The sequence below is a fragment of the Oncorhynchus masou genome, unplaced genomic scaffold (genome assembly GCF_036934945.1).
Source record: "Oncorhynchus masou masou isolate Uvic2021 unplaced genomic scaffold, UVic_Omas_1.1 unplaced_scaffold_1172, whole genome shotgun sequence".
Classification (NCBI taxonomy): domain Eukaryota; kingdom Metazoa; phylum Chordata; class Actinopteri; order Salmoniformes; family Salmonidae; genus Oncorhynchus; species Oncorhynchus masou.
The window spans coordinates 176,204-195,426 of NW_027016842.1; the positions used below are offsets into that span (position 1 = coordinate 176,204).

At 46.6% G+C, this 19,223-nt stretch overlaps 1 protein-coding gene across 1 annotated transcript; it reads right to left on the bottom strand.

Moving 5' to 3' along the window:
- Nucleotides 1-1,236: 1,236 nt before the first annotated feature.
- LOC135539229 (tandem C2 domains nuclear protein-like) lies at nt 1,237-13,095 on the bottom strand. Its single transcript, XM_064965049.1, has 4 exons — nt 12,955-13,095; nt 11,911-12,016; nt 4,106-4,302; nt 1,237-1,873 (listed from the first exon to the last, which is right to left on the bottom strand). Exons 1-4 carry the CDS (start codon nt 13,093-13,095, stop codon nt 1,763-1,765), a joined length of 555 nt encoding a protein of 184 aa, XP_064821121.1. The 3' UTR covers nt 1,237-1,762.
- Nucleotides 13,096-19,223: the final 6,128 nt, after the last annotated feature.

The following is a 19,223-nucleotide window of genomic DNA, read 5'->3' on the forward strand; positions in this document are numbered from 1 at the left end:
CCAAGTCTTCAGCTTTACAGACTGAATAGAGCCCCAAGTCTTCAGCTTTACCGACTGAATAGAGCCCCAAGTCTTCAGATTTACAGACTGAATAGAGCCCCAAGTCTTCAGCTTTACAGACTGAATAGAGCCCCAAGTCTTCAGCTTTACCGACTAAATAGAGCCCTAAGTCTTCAGCTTTACCGACTGAATAGAGCCCCAAGTCTTCAGATTTACAGACTGAATAGAGCCCAAAGTCTTCAGATTTACAGACTGAATAGAGCCCTAAGTCTTCAGCTTTACAGACTGAATAGAGCCCCAAGTCTTCAGATTTACAGACTGAATAGAGCCCTAAGTCTTCAGCTTTACAGACTGAATAGAGCCCCAAGTCTTCAGATTTACAGACTAAATAGAGCCCCAAGTCTTCAGATTTACAGACTAAATAGAGCCCCAAGTCTTCAGATTTGACTCAATAGAGCCCTAAGTCTTCAGCTTTACAGACTAAATAGAGCCCCAAGTCTTCAGATTTGACTGAATAGAGCCCTAGGTCTTCAGATTTACAGACTCAATAGAGCCCTAATTCTTCAGATTTACAGACTGAATAGAGCCCCAAGTCTTCAGATTTGACTGAATAGAGCCCTAGGTCTTCAGCTTTACAGACTCAATAGAGCCCCAAGTCTTAGAGCCCTAAGGCTTCAGCTTTACAGACTGAATAGAGCCCCAAGTCTTCAGATTTGACTCAATAGAGCCCTAAGTCTTCAGATTTACAGACTGAATAGAGCCCTAAGTCTTCAGCTTTACAGACTGAATAGAGCCCCAAGTCTTCAGATTTACAGATTGAATAGAGCCCTAAGTCTTCAGATTTGACTCAATAGAGCCCTAAGTCTTCAGATTTACAGACTGAATAGAGCCCCAAGTCTTCAGATTTGACTGAATAGAGCCCTAAGTCTTCAGATTTACAGACTGAATAGAGCCCCAAGTCTTCAGATTTGACTGAATAGAGCCCCAAGTCTTCAGCTTTACAGACTGAATAGAGCCCTAATTCTTCAGCTTTACAGACTGAATAGAGCCCCAAGTCTTCAGATTTGACTCAATAGAGCCCTAAGTCCTCAGACTTACAGACTGACTAGAGACCCTTAAATATGTGGGAAACACTAAACAGTGTGAGCACAGAAGATGCAGAAGACCGGGGATTGATCAGGACCAGCAATGAGAACACACCATTACTCCTTGCAATTCATGCAACAGAACTTCATGAATGCTTTATATTTTTATTATACCATTATTTAAGTCAGTTAAGAACAAATTCTTATTTACAAAGACCGGGGAACAGTGGGTTAACTGTCTTGTTCAGGGGGCAGAACAACAGATTTCCTTCTACCTTGTCAGCTCGGGGATTCGAACTTGCAACCTTTCGGCTACTGGCCCAATGCTCTAACCACTAGGCTACCCTGCTGCCAAATATCTGTCCTCTAAAATATTATATTATATCAACTGAACATACAACATATGGCACTACACAAAACAAGTCTATGCAACATAAATGTGTAATCTACATACTTTATCTACAAAATAATACAAGGTCATTATTTACTTTAGGAATGTAGTGAAGTCAAATTAAAAGTTGGCAAACATATAAATAGTAAAATAAAGTACAGATACCTCCAAAAACTACTAAAGTATTTTTACTGAAGTACTTTATACCACTAGGTGGCAGTACAGGTGGCGATACAGGTGAGGCTGTCAACTCCTTTGGGACACTGTGTGAATTTATACAGGTGTGTCAGAATCCGTCGAGTCTGTGCCATACAGCCACCATCGTCTCAGGGTGAGAAATGCTGTCCCTCCACTGCTCTGCTGCTTCCTGTGTTGGGCTGTCGAAGCCAAGGTGAACCTGTAGAAGCAGTTATGAAAGTTATGGAACTGGCTTGTTCTTAGAACTCAATTTAAGACCTGCTGGCCTGGGCATCAGTCAGCCTAGCTGGTATTTAAGACCTGCTGGCCTGGGCATCAGTCAGCCTAGTTGGTATTTAAGACCTGCTGGCCTGGGCATCAGTCAGCCTAGATGGTATTTAAGACCTGCTGGCCTGGGCATCAGTCAGCCTAGCTGGTATTTAAGACCTGTTGGCCTGGGCATCAGTCAGCCTTGCTGGTATTTAAGACCTGCTGGCCTGGGCATCAGTCAGCCTAGCTGGTATTTAAGACCTGCTGGCCTGGGCATCAGTCAGCCTAGCTGGTATTTAAGACCTGCTGGCCTGGGCATCAGTCAGCCTAGCTGGTATTTAAGACCTGCTGGCCTGGGCATCAGTCAGCCTAGCTGGTATTTAAGACCTGCTGGCCTGGGCATCAGTCAGCCTAGCTGGTATTTAAGACCTGCTGGCCTGGGCATCAGTCAGCCTAGCTGGTATTTAAGACCTGCTGGCCTGGGCATCAGTCAGCCTAGCTGGTATTTAAGACCTGTTGGCTTGGGCATCAGTCAGCCTAGCTGGTATTTAAGACATGTTGGCCTGGGCATCAGTCAGCCTAGCTGGTATTTAAGACCTGCTGGCCTGGGCATCAGTCAGCCTAGCTGGTATTTAAGACCTGCTGGCCTGGGCATCAGTCAGCCTAGTTGGTATTTAAGACCTGCTGGCCTGGGCATCAGTCAGCCTAGCTGGTATTTAAGACCTGCTGGCCTGGGCATCAGTCAGCCTAGCTGGTATTTAAGACCTGTTGGCCTGGACATCAGTCTGCCTAGTTGGTATTTAAGACCTGCTGGCCTGGGCATCAGTCAGCCTAGTTGGTATTTAAGACCTGCTGGCCTGGGCATCAGTCTGCCTAGTTGGTATTTAAGACCTGCTGGCCTGGGCATCAGTCAGCCTTGCTGGTATTTAAGACCTGCTGGCCTGGGCATCAGTCAGCCAAGCTGGTATTTAAGACCTGCTGGCCTGGGCATCAGTCAGCCTTGCTGGTATTTAAGACCTGCTGGCCTGGGCATCAGTCAGCCTTGCTGGTATTTAAGACCTGCTGGCCTGGGCATCAGTCAGCCTTGCTGGTATTTAAGACCTGTTGGCCTGGGCATCAGTTAGTTCTTGAGAGAGTAACACCTTCTGTTGGCTCTCGCTGTTTATTAAGTACTGAAACAAAGCCTTTTATGTGTGTGTTTTCCCTGTTTCCTTTAGATCAGGTTTCTATTGACTCTATATTTAATTAGTGTGTGATTTTCTGTTTCCTTTAAATGTGGTTTCTATTGACTCTATCCTTAATTAGTGTGTGGTTTTCTGTTTCCTTTAAATGTGGTTTCTATTGACTCTATCCTTAATTAGTGTGTGGTTTTCTGTTTCCTTTAAAATGTGGTTTCTATTGGTGTGGGATTTTATTTTTGTCTTCTCTTCCCTAGCCACATTTAGTGGGAATGCATTCTGGGAATGTTTTAGGGCACATTTCCTAGTTGCTTGTCAACTTTCAGTGGAGACCCACATGGGTGCCTTTCAGTACCCCTTTATGTTTTGGTTGTCTGTTAGTTGTTTGTTAGTTCCCTTTGTTGTGAGCGACATTTTGAGTTTGTCTTGTGGGAACGTAACAGACGAAACTGCGTGTCAAATCCACAACGGCTCCCGGCATTATTGGCTGCCCGCAGGCGCATTGAGAGAAATCCTTATGTAGCCTTGTAATCTACACCTTGAGTAGGCTGATTGAATATTTCATCATTTCTTTCATAATTTTTTTGTTTCAATGATTTTTCAATTTGAATGTCATTAATTCTACGTAGCCTACACATTCTCGTTCTAAACTTCTATCTCAAGTGAGGAGGGTGTGGCTTCATGACAATGATCACCGGAGCAACTGCTCACTGATTTTACAGACCGACACAGTTCCACCTCCGACACCGCCAAAAACAACAGCTATGCAGGTGGCAGGTGTAGGGTATCGCCGGGTTAATGCTTGGTCTGATTAAGGGGCTCTATTTAATCTGGAAAATCTGAAGCGTTACGGCTTCCCGGGATAGAAATGTAAAGGTGGTTTTACGTTGCAGCGTCTACCATGAAAACAGTCTGTGCTGAAGTTGGAACATTGCCTTTAAATTTCAATCTCGCTGAACTTCCGCTATTCGGATTGAAAAGAGCCCTAGGGCCTTTCGTCTCACCTGTCCGAGGTAGTGTTTCCGTCTGACAGAACTGCGGCTGTAGAGTTTGACTGACAGCAGGAAGCCCTGGTCCAAAGCGAAGGGGAAGTAGAAAGACTCAGTCCAGGTCAGCTGACCTCCGGAGGACTTTAGGGTGTGAGTCTTCTTCTTCATCACCACCGTGCCCTGCAGCTGCATCAATATCTTCACAAAGAACGCTGGTTGATGGACAAGGGAAGCACAAGGGAAATAGAAAAGCACAAGGGAAATAGAAAAGCACAAGAGAAATAGAAAAGCACAAGAGAAATAGAAAAGCACAAGGGAAATGATTACTTAGTAGACAGTGTGTATACAGCTGGCAGATTTTAAAATGGTTCCAGGTTGAAGCTCTCCGACTAACCCTAAACCTAACCTTAACTCATTTTAGAACTGCTTAAATATCCACATCCTGTTCATTAAAACACATTTTTCTCTGTTACAAAGAATGACATACACGATATATACAAAAGTATGTGGACACTCCTTCAATTAGTGGATTTGTCCCGTTTCAGCCACACATGTTACTGGCAGGTGTATAAAATCGAGCACACAGCCATCCAATCTCCATAGACAAACATGGGTAGTAGAATGGCCTTACTGAAGAGCTCAGTGACGTTCAACGTGGCTTTTCCTACAAGTCAGTTCGTCAAATTTCTGCCCTGCTAGAGCTGCCCCCCGGTCAACTGTAAGTGCTGTTATTGTGAAGTGGGAACATCTAGGAGCAACAACGGCTCAGCCGTGAAGTGGTAGGCCACACAAGCTCAAAGAACGGGACCGCTGAGTGCTGAAACACTTAGGGTGTAGAAATCGTCTGTCCTCGGCTGCAACCCTCACTACTGAGTTCCAAACTGCCTCTGGAAGCAACGTCGGCACAATAACTGTTGGTCGGGAGCTTCATGAAATGGGTCTCCATGGCCGAGCAGCCGCACACAAGCCTAATATCACCACGCTCAATGCCAAGCGTCAGCTGGAGTGGTGTAAAGCTCGCCACCATTGGACTCTGGAGCAGTGGAAACACGTTCTCTGGAGTGATGAATCACGCTTCACCACCTGGCAGTCCGACTGACGGATCTGGGTTTGGCGGATGCCGGGAGAACGCTACCTGCCTGAATGCATAGTGCCAGGAGAACGCTACCTGCCCGAATGCATAGTGCCAGGAGAACGCTACCTGCCTGAATGCATAGTGCCAGGAGAACGCTACCTGAATGCATAGTGCCAGGAGAACGCTACCTGCCTGAATGCATAGTGCCAGGAGAACGCTACCTTCCCGAATGCATAGTGCCAGGAGAACGCTACCTGCCTGAATGCATAGTGCCAGGAGAACGCTACCTTCCCGAATGCATAGTGCCAGGAGAACGCTCTGGCTGAATGCATAGTGCCAGGAGAACGCTACCTGCCTGAATGCCAGGAGAACGCTACCTGCCTGAATGCAGAATGCCAGGAGAACGCTACCTGCCTGAATGCATAGTGCCAGGAGAACGCTACCTGCCTGAATGCCAGGAGAACACTACCTGCCTGAATGCATAGTGCCAGGAGAACGCTACCTGCCTGAATGCAGAATGCCAGGAGAACGCTACCTGCCTGAATGCATAGTGCCAGGAGAACGCTACCTTCCTGAATGCATAGTGCCAGGAGAACGCTACCTGCCTGAATGCCAGGAGAACGCTACCTGCCTGAATGCAGAATGCCAGGAGAACGCTACCTGCCTGAATGCATAGTGCCAGGAGAACGCTACCTGCCTGAATGCATAGTGCCAGGAGAACGCTACCTGCCTGAATGCATAGTGCCAGGAGAACGCTACCTGCCTGAATGCATAGTGCCAGGAGAACGCTACCTGCCTGAATGCATAGTGCCAGGAGAACGCTACCTGCCTGAATGCATAGTGCCAGGAGAACGCTACCTGCCTGAATGCATAGTGCCAGGAGAACGCTACCTGCCTGAATGCCAGGAGAACGCTACCTGCCTGAATGCAGAATGCCAGGAGAACGCTACCTGCCTGAATGCATAGTGCCAGGAGAACGCTACCTGCCTGAATGCATAGTGCCAGGAGAACGCTACCTGCCTGAATGCATAGTGCCAGGAGAACGCTACCTGCCCGAATGCATAGTGCCAGGAGAACGCTCTGGCTGAATGCATAGTGCCAGGAGAACGCTCTGGCTGAATGCATAGTGCCAGGAGAACGCTCTGGCTGAATGCATAGTGCCAGGAGAACGCTACCTGCCTGAATGCAGAATGCCAGGAGAACGCTACCTGCCTGAATGCAGAATGCCAGGAGAACGCTACCTGCCTGAATGCATAGTGCCAGGAGAACGCTACCTGCCTGAATGCAGAATGCCAGGAGAACGCTACCTGCCTGAATGCAGAATGCCAGGAGAACGCTCTGGCTGAATGCATAGTGCCAGGAGAACGCTACCTGCCTGAATGCATAGTGCCAGGAGAACGCTACCTGCCTGAATGCATAGTGCCAGGAGAACGCTACCTGCCTGAATGCATAGTGCCAGGAGAATGCTACCTGCCCAAATGCATAGTGCCAGGAGAACGCTACCTGCCCGAATGTATAGTGCCAGGAGAACGCTACCTGCCTGAGTGCATAGTGCCAGGAGAACGCTACCTGCCTGAATGCAGAATGCCAGGAGAACGCTACCTGCCTGAATGCATAGTGCCAGGAGAACGCTACCTGCCTGAATGCAGAATGCCAGGAGAACGCTACCTTCCTGAATGCATAGTGCCAGGAGAACGCTACCTGCCTGAATGCAGAATGCCAGGAGAACGCTACCTGCCTGAATGCATAGTGCCAGGAGAACGCTACCTGCCTGAATGCAGAATGCCAGGAGAACGCTACCTTCCTGAATGCATAGTGCCAGGAGAACGCTACCTGCCTGAATGCAGAATGCCAGGAGAACGCTACCTTCCTGAATGCATAGTGCCAGGAGAACGCTACCTGCCTGAATGCAGAATGCCAGGAGAACGCTACCTGCCTGAATGCATAGTGCCAGGAGAACGCTCTGGCTGAATGCATAGTGCCAGGAGAACGCTACCTGCCCGAATGCAGAATGCCAGGAGAACGCTCTGGCTGAATGCATAGTGCCAGGAGAACGCTACCTGCCTGAATGCATAGTGCCAGGAGAACGCTCTGGCTGAATGCATAGTGCCAGGAGAACGCTACCTGCCTGAATGCATAGTGCCAGGAGAACGCTACCTGCCTGAATGCAGAATGCCAGGAGAACGCTACCTGCCCAAATGCATAGTGCCAGGAGAACGCTACCTGCCCGAATGCATAGTGCCAGGAGAACGCTACCTGCCTGAATGCAGAATGCCAGGAGAACGCTACCTGCCCAAATGCATAGTGCCAGGAGAACGCTACCTGCCTGAATGCATAGTGCCAGGAGAACGCTACCTGCCCGAATGCATAGTGCCAGGAGAACGCTCTGGCTGAATGCATAGTGCCAGGAGAACGCTACCTACCTGAATGCAGAATGCCAGGAGAATGCTACCTGCCCAAATGCATAGTGCCAGGAGAACGGTCTGGCTGAATGCATAGTGCCAGGAGAACGCTACCTGCCTGAATGCATAGTGCCAGGAGAACGCTACCTGCCTGAATGCATAGTGCCAGGAGAACGCTACCTGCCTGAATGCATAGTGCCAGGAGAACGCTACCTGCCTGAATGCATAGTGCCAGGAGAACGCTACCTGCCTGAATGCCAGGAGAACGCTACCTGCCTGAATGCAGAATGCCAGGAGAACGCTACCTGCCTGAATGCATAGTGCCAGGAGAACGCTACCTGCCTGAATGCCAGGAGAACGCTACCTGCCTGAATGCATAGTGCCAGGAGAACGCTACCTGCCTGAATGCCAGGAGAACGCTACCTGCCTGAATGCATAGTGCCAGGAGAACGCTACCTGCCTGAATGCATAGTGCCAGGAGAACGCTACCTGCCTGAATGCATAGTGCCAGGAGAACGCTACCTGCCTGAATGCATAGTGCCAGGAGAACGCTACCTGCCTGAATGCATAGTGCCAGGAGAACGCTACCTGCCTGAATGCATAGTGCCAGGAGAACGCTACCTGCCTGAATGCATAGTGCCAGGAGAACGCTACCTGCCTGAATGCATAGTGCCAGGAGAACGCTACCTGCCCAAATGCATAGTGCCAGGAGAACGCTACCTGCCTGAGTGCATAGTGCCAGGAGAACGCTACCTGCCCAAATGCATAGTGCCAGGAGAACGCTACCTGCCCGAATGTATAGTGCCAGGAGAACGCTACCTGCCTGAATGCAGAATGCCAGGAGAACGCTACCTGCCTGAATGCATAGTGCCAGGAGAACGCTACCTGCCCAAATGCATAGTGCCAGGAGAACGCTACCTGCCCGAATGCATAGTGCCAGGACAACGCTACCTGCCTGAATGCAGAATGCCAGGAGAACGCTACCTGCCTGAATGCATAGTGCCAGGAGAACGCTACCTGCCTGAATGCCAGGAGAACGCTACCTGCCTGAATGCATAGTGCCAGGAGAACGCTACCTGCCCGAATGCATAGTGCCAGGAGAACGCTACCTGCCTGAATGCATAGTGCCAGGAGAATGCTACCTACCTGAATGCAGAATGCCAGGAGAATGCTACCTGCCCGAATGCATAGTGCCAGGAGAAGTGCCACCTGCCTGAATGCATAGTGCCAGGAGAACGCTCTGGCTGAATGCATAGTGCCAGGAGAACGCTACCTGCCTGAATGCATAGTGCCAGGAGAACGCTACCTGCCTGAATGCATAGTGCCAGGAGAACGCTACCTGCCCGAATGCATAGTGCCAGGAGAACGCTACCTGCCTGAATGCATAGTGCCAGGAGAACGCTCTGGCTGAATGCATAGTGCCAGGAGAACGCTACCTGCCTGAATGCATAGTGCCAGGAGAACGCTACCTGGCTGAATGCATAGTGCCAGGAGAATGCTACCTGGCTGAATGCATAGTGCCAGGAGAACGCTACCTGCCTGAATGCATAGTGCCAGGAGAACGCTACCTGGCTGAATGCATAGTGCCAGGAGAACGCTACCTGCCTGAATGCATAGTGCCAGGAGAACGCTACCTGCCTGAATGCATAGTGCCAGGAGAACGCTACCTGCCTGAATGCATAGTGCCAGGAGAACGCTACCTGCCTGAATGCATAGTGCCAGGAGAACGCTACCTGCCTGAATGCATAGTGCCAGGAGAACGCTACCTGCCTGAATGCATAGTGCCAGGAGAACGCTACCTGGCTGAATGCATAGTGCCAGGAGAACGCTACCTGGCTGAATGCATAGTGCCAGGAGAACGCTACCTGCCTGAATGCATAGTGCCAGGAGAACGCTACCTGCCTGAATGCATAGTGCCAGGAGAACGCTACCTGCCTGAATGCATAGTGCCAGGAGAACGCTACCTGCCTGAATGCATAGTGCCAGGAGAACGCTACCTGCCTGAATGCATAGTGCCAGGAGAACGCTACCTGCCTGAATGCATAGTGCCAGGAGAACGCTACCTGGCTGAATGCATAGTGCCAGGAGAACGCTACCTGCCTGAATGCATAGTGCCAGGAGAACGCTACCTGCCTGAATGCATAGTGCCAGGAGAACGCTACCTGGCTGAATGCATAGTGCCAGGAGAACGCTACCTGCCTGAATGCATAGTGCCAGGAGAACGCTACCTGCCTGAATGCATAGTGCCAGGAGAACGCTACCTGCCTGAATGCATAGTGCCAGGAGAACGCTACCTGCCTGAATGCATAGTGCCATACCTGCCTGAATGCATAGTGCTACCTGCCTGAATGCAGAAGGAGAACGCTACCTGCCTGAATGCATAGTGCCAGGAGAACGCTACCTGCCTGAATGCATAGTGCCAGGAGAACGCTACCTGCCTGAATGCATAGTGCCAACTGTAAAGGTCTGAGGCTGTTTTCATGGTTCGGGCCCCTTAGTTCCAGAGAAGAGAAATCTTAACACTACAGCATCAAATGACTTTCTAGAAGATTCTGTGCTTCCAACTTTGTGGCAACAGTTTGAGGAAGGCCCTTTCCTATTTCAGCATGACAATGCCCCCGTGCACAAAGCACGGCCATACAGAACTGGTTTGACGATATCGGTGTGGAAGAAGTTAACAGGCCTGCACAGAGCCCTGGCCTCAACCCCATACTTTTGGTCATGTAGTGGACTTCTCCCTACTGCTACATATAATACACGTTGGGATCAGATGAAGTAGACCCCTACCCTGGCTGAGTGGAGCTGGGTGGTTATAACAGATATATAACAGACTATGTAGACCCCTACCCTGGCTGAGTGGAGCTGGGTGGTTATAACAGATATATAACAGACTATGTAGACCCCTACCCTGGCTGAGTGGAGCTGGGAGGTTATAGCAGACTATGTAGACCCCTACCCTGGCTGAGTGGAACAGGGAGGTTATAACAGACTATGTAGACCCCTACCCTGGCTGAGTGGAGCTGGGAGGTTATAACAGACTATGTAGACCCCTACTCTGGCTGAGTGGAACAGGAGAGTGGAGCTGGGAGGTTATAACTACCCCTACCCTACTGGAGTGGAGCTGGGAGGTTATAACAGACTATGTAGACCCCACTCTGGCTGAGTGGAACAGGGAGGTTATAACAGATATGACCCCTACCCTGGCTGAGTGGAGCTGGGAGGTTATAACAGACTATGTAGACCCCTACCCTGGCTGAGTGGAGCTGGGAGGTTATAACAGACTATGTAGACCCCTACCCTGGCTGAGTGGAGCTGGGAGGTTATAACAGACTATGTAGACCCCTAACCTGGCTGAGTGGAGCTGGGAGGTTATAACAGACTATGTAGACCCCTACCCTGGCTGAGTGGAGCTGGGAGGTTATAACAGATATATAACAGACTATGTAGACCCCTACCCTGGCTGAGTGGAGCTGGGAGGTTATAGCAGACTATGTAGACCCCTACCCTGGCTGAGTGGAACAGGAAGGTTATAACAGATATATAACAGACTATGTAGACCCCTACCCTGGCTGAGTGGAGCTGGGAGGTTTTAACAGACTATGTAGACCCCTACCCTGGCTGAGTGGAGCTGGGAGGTTATAACAGACTATGTAGACCCCTACCCTGGCTGAGTGGAACAGGAAGGTTATAACAGATATATAACAGACTATGTAGACCCCTACCCTGGCTGAGTGGAGCTGGGAGGTTTTAACAGACTATGTAGACCCCTACCCTGGCTGAGTGGAGCTGGGAGGTTATAACAGACTATGTAGACCCCTACCCTGGCTGAGTGGAGCTGGGAGGTTATAACAGACTATGTAGACCCCTACCCTGGCTGAGTGGAGCTGGGAGGTTATAACAGACTATGTAGACCCCTACCTTGGCTGAGTGGAGCTGGGAGGTTATAACAGATATATAACAGACTATGTAGACCCCTACCCTGGCTGAGTGGAGCTGGGAGGTTATAACAGACTATGTAGACCCCTACCCTGGCTGAGTGGAGCTGGGAGGTTATAACAGACTATGTAGACCCCTACCCTGGCTGAGTGGAGCTGGGAGGTTATAACAGACTATGTAGACCCCTACCCTGGCTGAGTGGAGCTGGGAGGTTATAACAGACTATGTAGACCCCTACCTTGGCTGAGTGGAGCTGGGAGGTTATAACAGATATATAACAGACTATGTAGACCCCTACCCTGGCTGAGTGGAGCTGGGAGGTTATAACAGACTATGTAGACCCCTACCTTGGCTGAGTGGAGCTGGGAGGTTATAACAGATATATAACAGACTATGTAGACCCCTACCCTGGCTGAGTGGAGCTGGGAGGTTCTGGGCAGCGAGGACCTGCAGTTGGATGCGTCCGTTAACAGGCTGGAAACAGGTGGCCAGGTGCAGCTCAGCGTGACACACCTGGAGAAGGAGTGAGAACATCAGACGCTGGAGACAGTAGGTTCACATTTCTACAGTTTAAAAAAATGTTCCACCAAATTCATGTTGCTGAACATACTGGTCCCTATCCCAAATGGCTGTACTTGGTTAGGAAGCTACAGTGCCTTCAGAAACTATTCACACCCACTGGCCTTCACACAGTACCCCATAAAGTGGAATTATTTCTACAAATTAATAAAAATAAAAACCTGAAATGTCGAGTCAATAAGTATTCAACCCCTTTGTTATGACAAGCCTAAATAAGGTCAGGAGTAAAAATGTGCTTAACAAGTCACATAATAAGTTGCATGGACTCACTCTGTGTGCAATAATAATGAAGATGATTTTTGAATGACTACCTCATCTCTGTACTCCACACACACAATTATCTGTAAAGTCCCTCAGTCGAAGTAGTGAATTTCAAACACAGATTCAACCACAAAGACCAGGGAGGTTTTCCAATGTCTCGCAAAGAAGGCCACCAACTGGTAAATTAAAAAAGCAGACATTGAATATCCCTTTGAGCATGACGTTATTAATTACGCTTTGGATGGTGTATCAATACACCGAGTCACTACAAAGATACAGGAGTCCTTCCTAACTCAGTTGCCGGAGAGGAAGGAAACAGCTCGGGATTTCACCATGAGGCCAATGGTGACTCTAAAACAGTTCAATGGCTGTGATAAAAGAATACTGAATACTGATCAACAACATCTAGTTACTCAACCTAATTGACTAAATGAAAACTGAAATGTACTTTATGTCCTGAATACAAAGCATTATATTTGGGGAAAATCCAACACAACACATCACTGACTACCACTCCCCATATTTGTATTTTTTATTTAACCAGGTAAGTCAGTTAAGAACAAATTCTTACTTTACAATGACAGCCTACCCCGGCCAAACCCTCTGCTAACCCAGGCGATGCTAGACCAATGGGACTCCCGATTACGGCCGGTTGGGATACAGCCCGGGATTGAACCAGGGTCTGTAGTGACGCCTCGAACACTGAGGTACCTCTTGTGCCTTAGACCGCTGCGCCACTCGGGAGCCCTCATGATCAATCAGAACTATTTAGCCCTTCCCTAACCCGGATGACGCTGGGCCAATTGTGCGCCGCCTCATGGATCTCCCAGATGCAGCTGGCTGTAACAGAGCCTGGACTTGAACCTAGATCTCTAGTGGCCCAGCTAGCACTGTGATGCAGTGTCTTAGACCACAGCGCCAGTCAGGAGACCCTTCCATTTGGCAAATCTGACCATAATTCTATCCTCCTGATTCCTGCTTACAAGCACCAAACTGAAACAGGAAGTACGAGTGACACGCTCGACACAGAAGTGGTCCAATGAAGAGGACGCTAAACTACAGGACTGTTTCGCTAGCACAGGCTGGAATATATTCCGGGATTCATACAATAACTTTGAGGAGTTCACTGGGTTCATTAATAAGTGCCTGGACGACGTCATCCCCACAGTGACGGTATTTAGAACCATGTGGTTCAACGTCCGAGCAAAAGGCGAGAGCTGCCTCTTTCAAGGAGCAGGACAGTATGAAGACAAGAACTATTTAAAGGAGCAGGACAGTATAAAGGCTAGAACTCTTTCAAGGAGCAGGACAGTATAAAGACTAGAACTCTTTCAAGGAGCAGGACAGTATAAAGACTAGAACTCTTTCAAGGAGCAGGACAGTATAAAGGCTAGAACTCTTTCAAGGAGCAGGACAGTATAAAGACAAGAACTCTTTCAAGGAGCAGGACAGTATAAAGACTAGAACTCTTTCAAGGAGCAGGACAGTATAAAGACTAGAACTATTTCAAGGAGCAGGACAGTATAAAGGCTAGAACTCTTTCAAGGAGCAGGACAGTATAAAGACTAGAACTCTTTCAAGGAGCCAGACAGTAAAGAATAGAACTCTTTCAAGGAGCAGGACAGTATAAAACTAGAACTTTCAAGGAGAACTAGAACTCTTTCAAGGAGCAGGACAGTATAAAGACTAGAACTCTTTCAAGGAGCAGGACAGTATAAAGACTAGAACTCTTTTTCAAGGAGCAGGACAGTATAAAGACTAGAACTCTTTCAAGGAGCAGGACAGTATAAAGACTAGAACTCTTTCAAGGAGCAGGACAGTATAAAGACTAGAACTCTTTCAAGGAGCAGGACAGTATAAAGACTAGAACTCTTTCAAGGAGCAGGACAGTATAAAGACTAGAACTCTTTCAAGGAGCAGGACAGTATAAAGACTAGAACTCTTTCAAGGAGCAGGACAGTATAAAGACTAGAACTCTTTCAAGGAGCAGGACAGTATAAAGACTAGAACTCTTTCAAGGAGAGGACAGTATAAAGGCTAGAACTTTCAAGGAGCAGGACAGTATAAAGACTAGAACTCTTTCAAGGAGCAGGACAGTATAAAGACTAGAACTCTTTCAAGGAGCAGGACAGTATAAAGACTAGAACTCTTTCAAGGAGCAGGACAGTATAAAGACTAGAACTCTTTCAAGGAGCAGGACAGTATAAAGACTAGAACTCTTTCAAGGAGCAGGACAGTATAAAGACTCTTTCAAGGAGCAGGACAGAACTCTTTCAAGGAGCAGGACAGTATAAAGACTAGAACTCTTTCAAGGAGCAGGACAGTATAAAGACTAGAACTCTTTCAAGGAGCAGGACAGTATAAAGACTAGAACTCTTTCAAGGAGCAGGACAGTATAAAGACTAGAACTCTTTCAAGGAGCAGGACAGTATAAAGACTAGAACTCTTTCAAGGAGCAGGACAGTAAAGACTAGAACTCTTTCAAGGAGCAGGACAGTATAAAGACTAGAACTCTTTCAAGGAGCAGGACAGTAAAAGACTAGAACTCTTTCAAGGAGCAGGACAGTATAAAGACTAGAACTCTTCAAGGAGCAGGACAGTATAAAGACTAGAACTCTTTCAAGGAGCAGGACAGTATAAAGACTAGAGCTCTTTCAAGGAGCAGGACAGTATAAAGACTAGAACTCTTTCAAGGAGCAGGACAGTATAAAGACTAGAACTCTTTCAAGGAGCAGGACAGTATAAAGACTAGAACTCTTTAAGCAGACAGAACTAGAACTCTTTCAAGGAGCAGGACAGTATAAAGACTAGAACTCTTTCAAGGAGCAGGACAGTAAAGACTAGAACTCTTTCTTTCAAGGAGCAGGACAGTATAAAGACTAGAACTCTTTCAAGGAGCAGGACAGTATAAAGACTAGAACTCTTTCAAGGAGCAGGACAGTATAAAGACTAGAACTCTTTCAAGGAGCAGGACAGTATAAAGACTAGAACTCTTTCAAGGAGCAGGACAGTATAAAGACTAGAACTCTTTCAAGGAGCAGGACAGTAAAGACTAGAACTCTTTCAAGGAGCAGGACAGTATAAAGACTAGAACTGGAACTTTCTCTTTCAAGGAGCAGGACAGTATAAAGACTAGAACTCTTTCAAGGAGCAGGACAGTATAAAGACTAGAACTCTTTCAAGGAGCAGGACAGTAAAGACTAGAACTCTTTCAAGGAGCAGGACAGTAAAGACTAGAACTCTTTCAAGGAGCAGGACAGTATAAAGACTAGAACTCTTTCAAGGAGCAGGACAGTATAAAGACTAGAACTCTTTCAAGGAGCAGGACAGTATAAAGACTAGAACTCTTTCAAGGAGCAGGACAGTATAAAGACTAGAACTCTTTCAAGGAGCAGGACAGTATAAAGACTAGAACTCTTTCAAGGAGCAGGACAGTAAAGACTAGAACTCTTTCAAGGAGCAGGACAGTAAAGACTAGAACTCTTTCAAGGAGCAGGACAGTATAAAGACTAGAACTCTTTCAAGGAGCAGGACAGTAAAAAGACTAGAACTCTTTCAAGGAGCAGGACAGTAAAGACTAGAATCAAGAGCAGGACAGTAAAGACTAGAACTCTTTCAAGGAGCAGGACAGTATAAAGACTAGAACTCTTTCAAGGAGCAGGACAGTAAAGACTAGAACTCTTTCAAGGAGCAGGACAGTATAAAGACTAGAACTCTTTCAAGGAGCAGGACAGTATAAAGACTAGAACTCTTTCAGTAAAGAATAGAACTTTTCAAGGTGCAGGACAGTATAAAGACTAGAACTCTTTCAAGGAGCAGGACAGTATAAAGACTAGACCTCTTTCAAGGAGCAGGACAGTATAAAGACTAGAACTATTTCAAGGAGCAGGACAGTATAAAGACTAGAACTCTTTCAAGGAGCAGACATAAAGACTAGAACTATTTCAAGGTGCAGGACATAAAGACTAGAACTCTTTCAAGGAGCAGGACAGTATAAAGACTAGAACTCTTTCAAGGAGCAGGGGACAGTATAAAAACTGGAACTCTTTCAAGGAGCAGGACAGTAAAGACTAGAACTCTTTCAAGGAGCAGGACAGTAAAGACTAGAACTCTTTCAAGGTGCAGGACAGTATAAAGACTAGAACTCTTTCAAGGAGCGGGACAGTATAAAAACTGGAACTCTTTCAAGGAGCAGGACAGTATAAAGACTAGAACTCTTTCAAGGAGCAGGACAGTAAAGACTAGAACTCTTTCAAGGAGCAGGACAGTAAAGACTAGAACTCTTTCAAGGAGCAGGACAGTATAAAGACTGGAACTCTGTCAAGGAGCAGGACAGTATAAAGACTAGAACTCTTTCAAGGAGCAGGACAGTATAAAGACTAGAACTCTTTCAAGGAGCAGGACAGTATAAAGACTAGAACTCTTTCAAGGAGCGGGACAGTATAAAGACTAGAACTCTTTCAAGGAGCAGGACAGTATAAAGACTAGAACTCTTTCAAGGAGCAGGACAGTAAAGACTAGAACTCTTTCAAGGAGCAGGACAGTATAAAGACTTGAACTCTTTCAAGGAGCAGGACAGTATAAAGACTTGAACTCTTTCAAGGAGCAGGACAGTAAGACTAGAACTCTTTCAAGGAGCAGGACAGTATAAAGACTAGAACTCTTTCAAGGAGCAGGACAGTATAAAGACTAGAACTCTTTCAAGGAGCAGGACAGTATAAAGACTAGAACTCTTTCAAGGAGCAGGACAGTATAAAGACTAGAACTCTTTCAAGGAGCAGGACAGTATAAAGACTAGAACTCTTTCAAGGAGCAGGACAGTATAAAGACTAGAACTCTTTCAAGGAGCAGGACAGTATAAAGACTAGAACTCTTTCAATGAGCAGGACAGTATAAAGACTAGAACTCTTTCAAGGAGCGGGACAGTATAAAGACTAGAACTCTTTCAAGGAGCAGGACAGTATAAAGACTAGAACTCTTTCAAGGAGCAGGACAGCATAAAGACTAGAACTCTTTCAAGGAGCAGGACAGTATAAAGACTAGAACTCTTTCAAGGAGCGGGACAGTATAAAGACTAGAACTCTTTCAAGGAGCGGGACAGTATAAAGACTAGAACTCTTTCAAGGAGCAGGACAGTATAAAGACTAGAACTCTTTCAAGGAGCGGGACAGTATAAAGGCTAGAACTCTTTCAAGGAGCAGGACAGTATAAAGACTAGAACTCTTTCAAGGAGCAGGACAGTATAAAGACTAGAACTCTTTCAAGGAGCAGGACAGTATAAAGACTAGAACTCTTTCAAGGAGCAGGACAGTATAAAGACTAGAACTCTTTCAAGGAGCAGGACAGTATAAAGACTAGAACTCTTTCAAGGAGCAGGACAGCATAAAGACAGAACTCTTTCAAAGCAGACAGTATAAAGAACTCTTTCAAGGAGCAGTATAAAGACAGAACTCTTTATAAAGACTAGAACTCTTTCAAGGAGCAGGACAGTATAAAGACTAGAACTCTTTCAAGGAGCAGGACAGTATAAAGACAAGAACTCTTTCAAGGAGCAGGACAGTATAAAGACTAGAACTCTTTCAAGGAGCAGGACAGTATAAAGACTAGAACTCTTTCAAGGAGCAGACAGTATAAAGACTAGAACTCTTTCAAGGAGCAGGACAGTATAAAGACTAGAACTCTTTCAAGGAGCAGGACAGTAAAGACTAGAACTCTTTCAAGGAGCAGGACAGTATAAAGACTAGAACTCTTTCAAGGAGCAGGACAGTATAAAGACAAGAACTCTTTCAAGGAGCAGGACAGTATAAAGACTAGAACTCTTTCAAGGAGCAGGACAGTATAAAGACCAGAACTCTTTCAAGGAGCCAGACAGTAAAGAATAGAACTCTTTCAAGGAGCAGGACAGTATAAAGACTAGAACTCTTTCAAGGAGCAGGACAGTATAAAGACTAGAACTCTTTCAAGGAGCAGGACAGTATAAAGACTAGAACTCTTTCAAGGAGCAGGACAGTATAAAGACTAGAACTCTTTCAAGGAGCAGGACAGTAAAGACTAGAACTCTTTCAAGGAGCAGGACAGTATAAAGACTAGAACTCTTTCAAGGAGCAGGACAGTATAAAGACTAGAACTCTTTCAAGGAGCAGGACAGTATAAAGACTAGAACTCTTTCAAGGAGCGGGACAGTATAAAGACTAGAACTCTTTCAAGGAGCAGGACAGTATAAAGACTAGAACTCTTTCAAGGAGCAGGACAGTATAAAGACTAGAACTCTTTCAAGGAGCAGGACAGTACTCTTTCAAGGAAGACTAGAACTCTTTCAAGGAGCAGGACAGTATAAAGACTAGAACTCTTTCAAGGAGCAGGACAGTATAAAAGACTAGAACTCTTTCAAGGAGCAGGACAGTATAAAGACTAGAACTCTTTCAAGGAGCAGGACAGTATAAAGACTAGAACTCTTTCAAGGAGCAGGACAGTATAACGGCTAGAACTCTTTCAAGGAGCAGGACAGTATAAAGACTAGAACTCTTTCAAGGAGCAGGACAGTATAAAGACTAGAACTCTTTCAAGGAGCAGGACAGTATAAAGACTAGAACTCTTTCAAGGAGCAGGACAGTATAAAGACTAGAACTCTTTCAAGGAGCAGGACAGTATAAAGACTAGAACTCTTTCAAGGAGCAGGACAGTATAAAGACTAGAACTCTTTCAAGGAGCAGGACAGTATAAAGACTAGAACTCTTTCAAGGAGCAGGACAGTATAAAGACTAGAACTCTTTCAAGGAGCAGGACAGTAAAGACTAGAACTCTTTCAAGGAGCAGGACAGTATAAAGACTAGAACTCTTTCAAGGAGACAGTATAAAGACTAGAACTTTCAAGGAGCAG

Coding starts and splice junctions, on each gene's coding strand:
- LOC135539229 (XM_064965049.1), bottom strand. CDS start 13,095: ATGAGGGCTCCCGAGTGGCGCAGCGGTCTAAGGCACAAGAGGTACCTC. Junction 12,017..12,954: donor ATTGGTCTAGCATCGCCTGG/GTTAGCAGAGGG, acceptor CTCCTTCTCCAG/GTGTGTCACGCTGAGCTGCA. Junction 4,303..11,910: donor CCCAGCTCCACTCAGCCAGG/GTAGGGGTCTAC, acceptor TCCATCAACCAG/CGTTCTTTGTGAAGATATTG.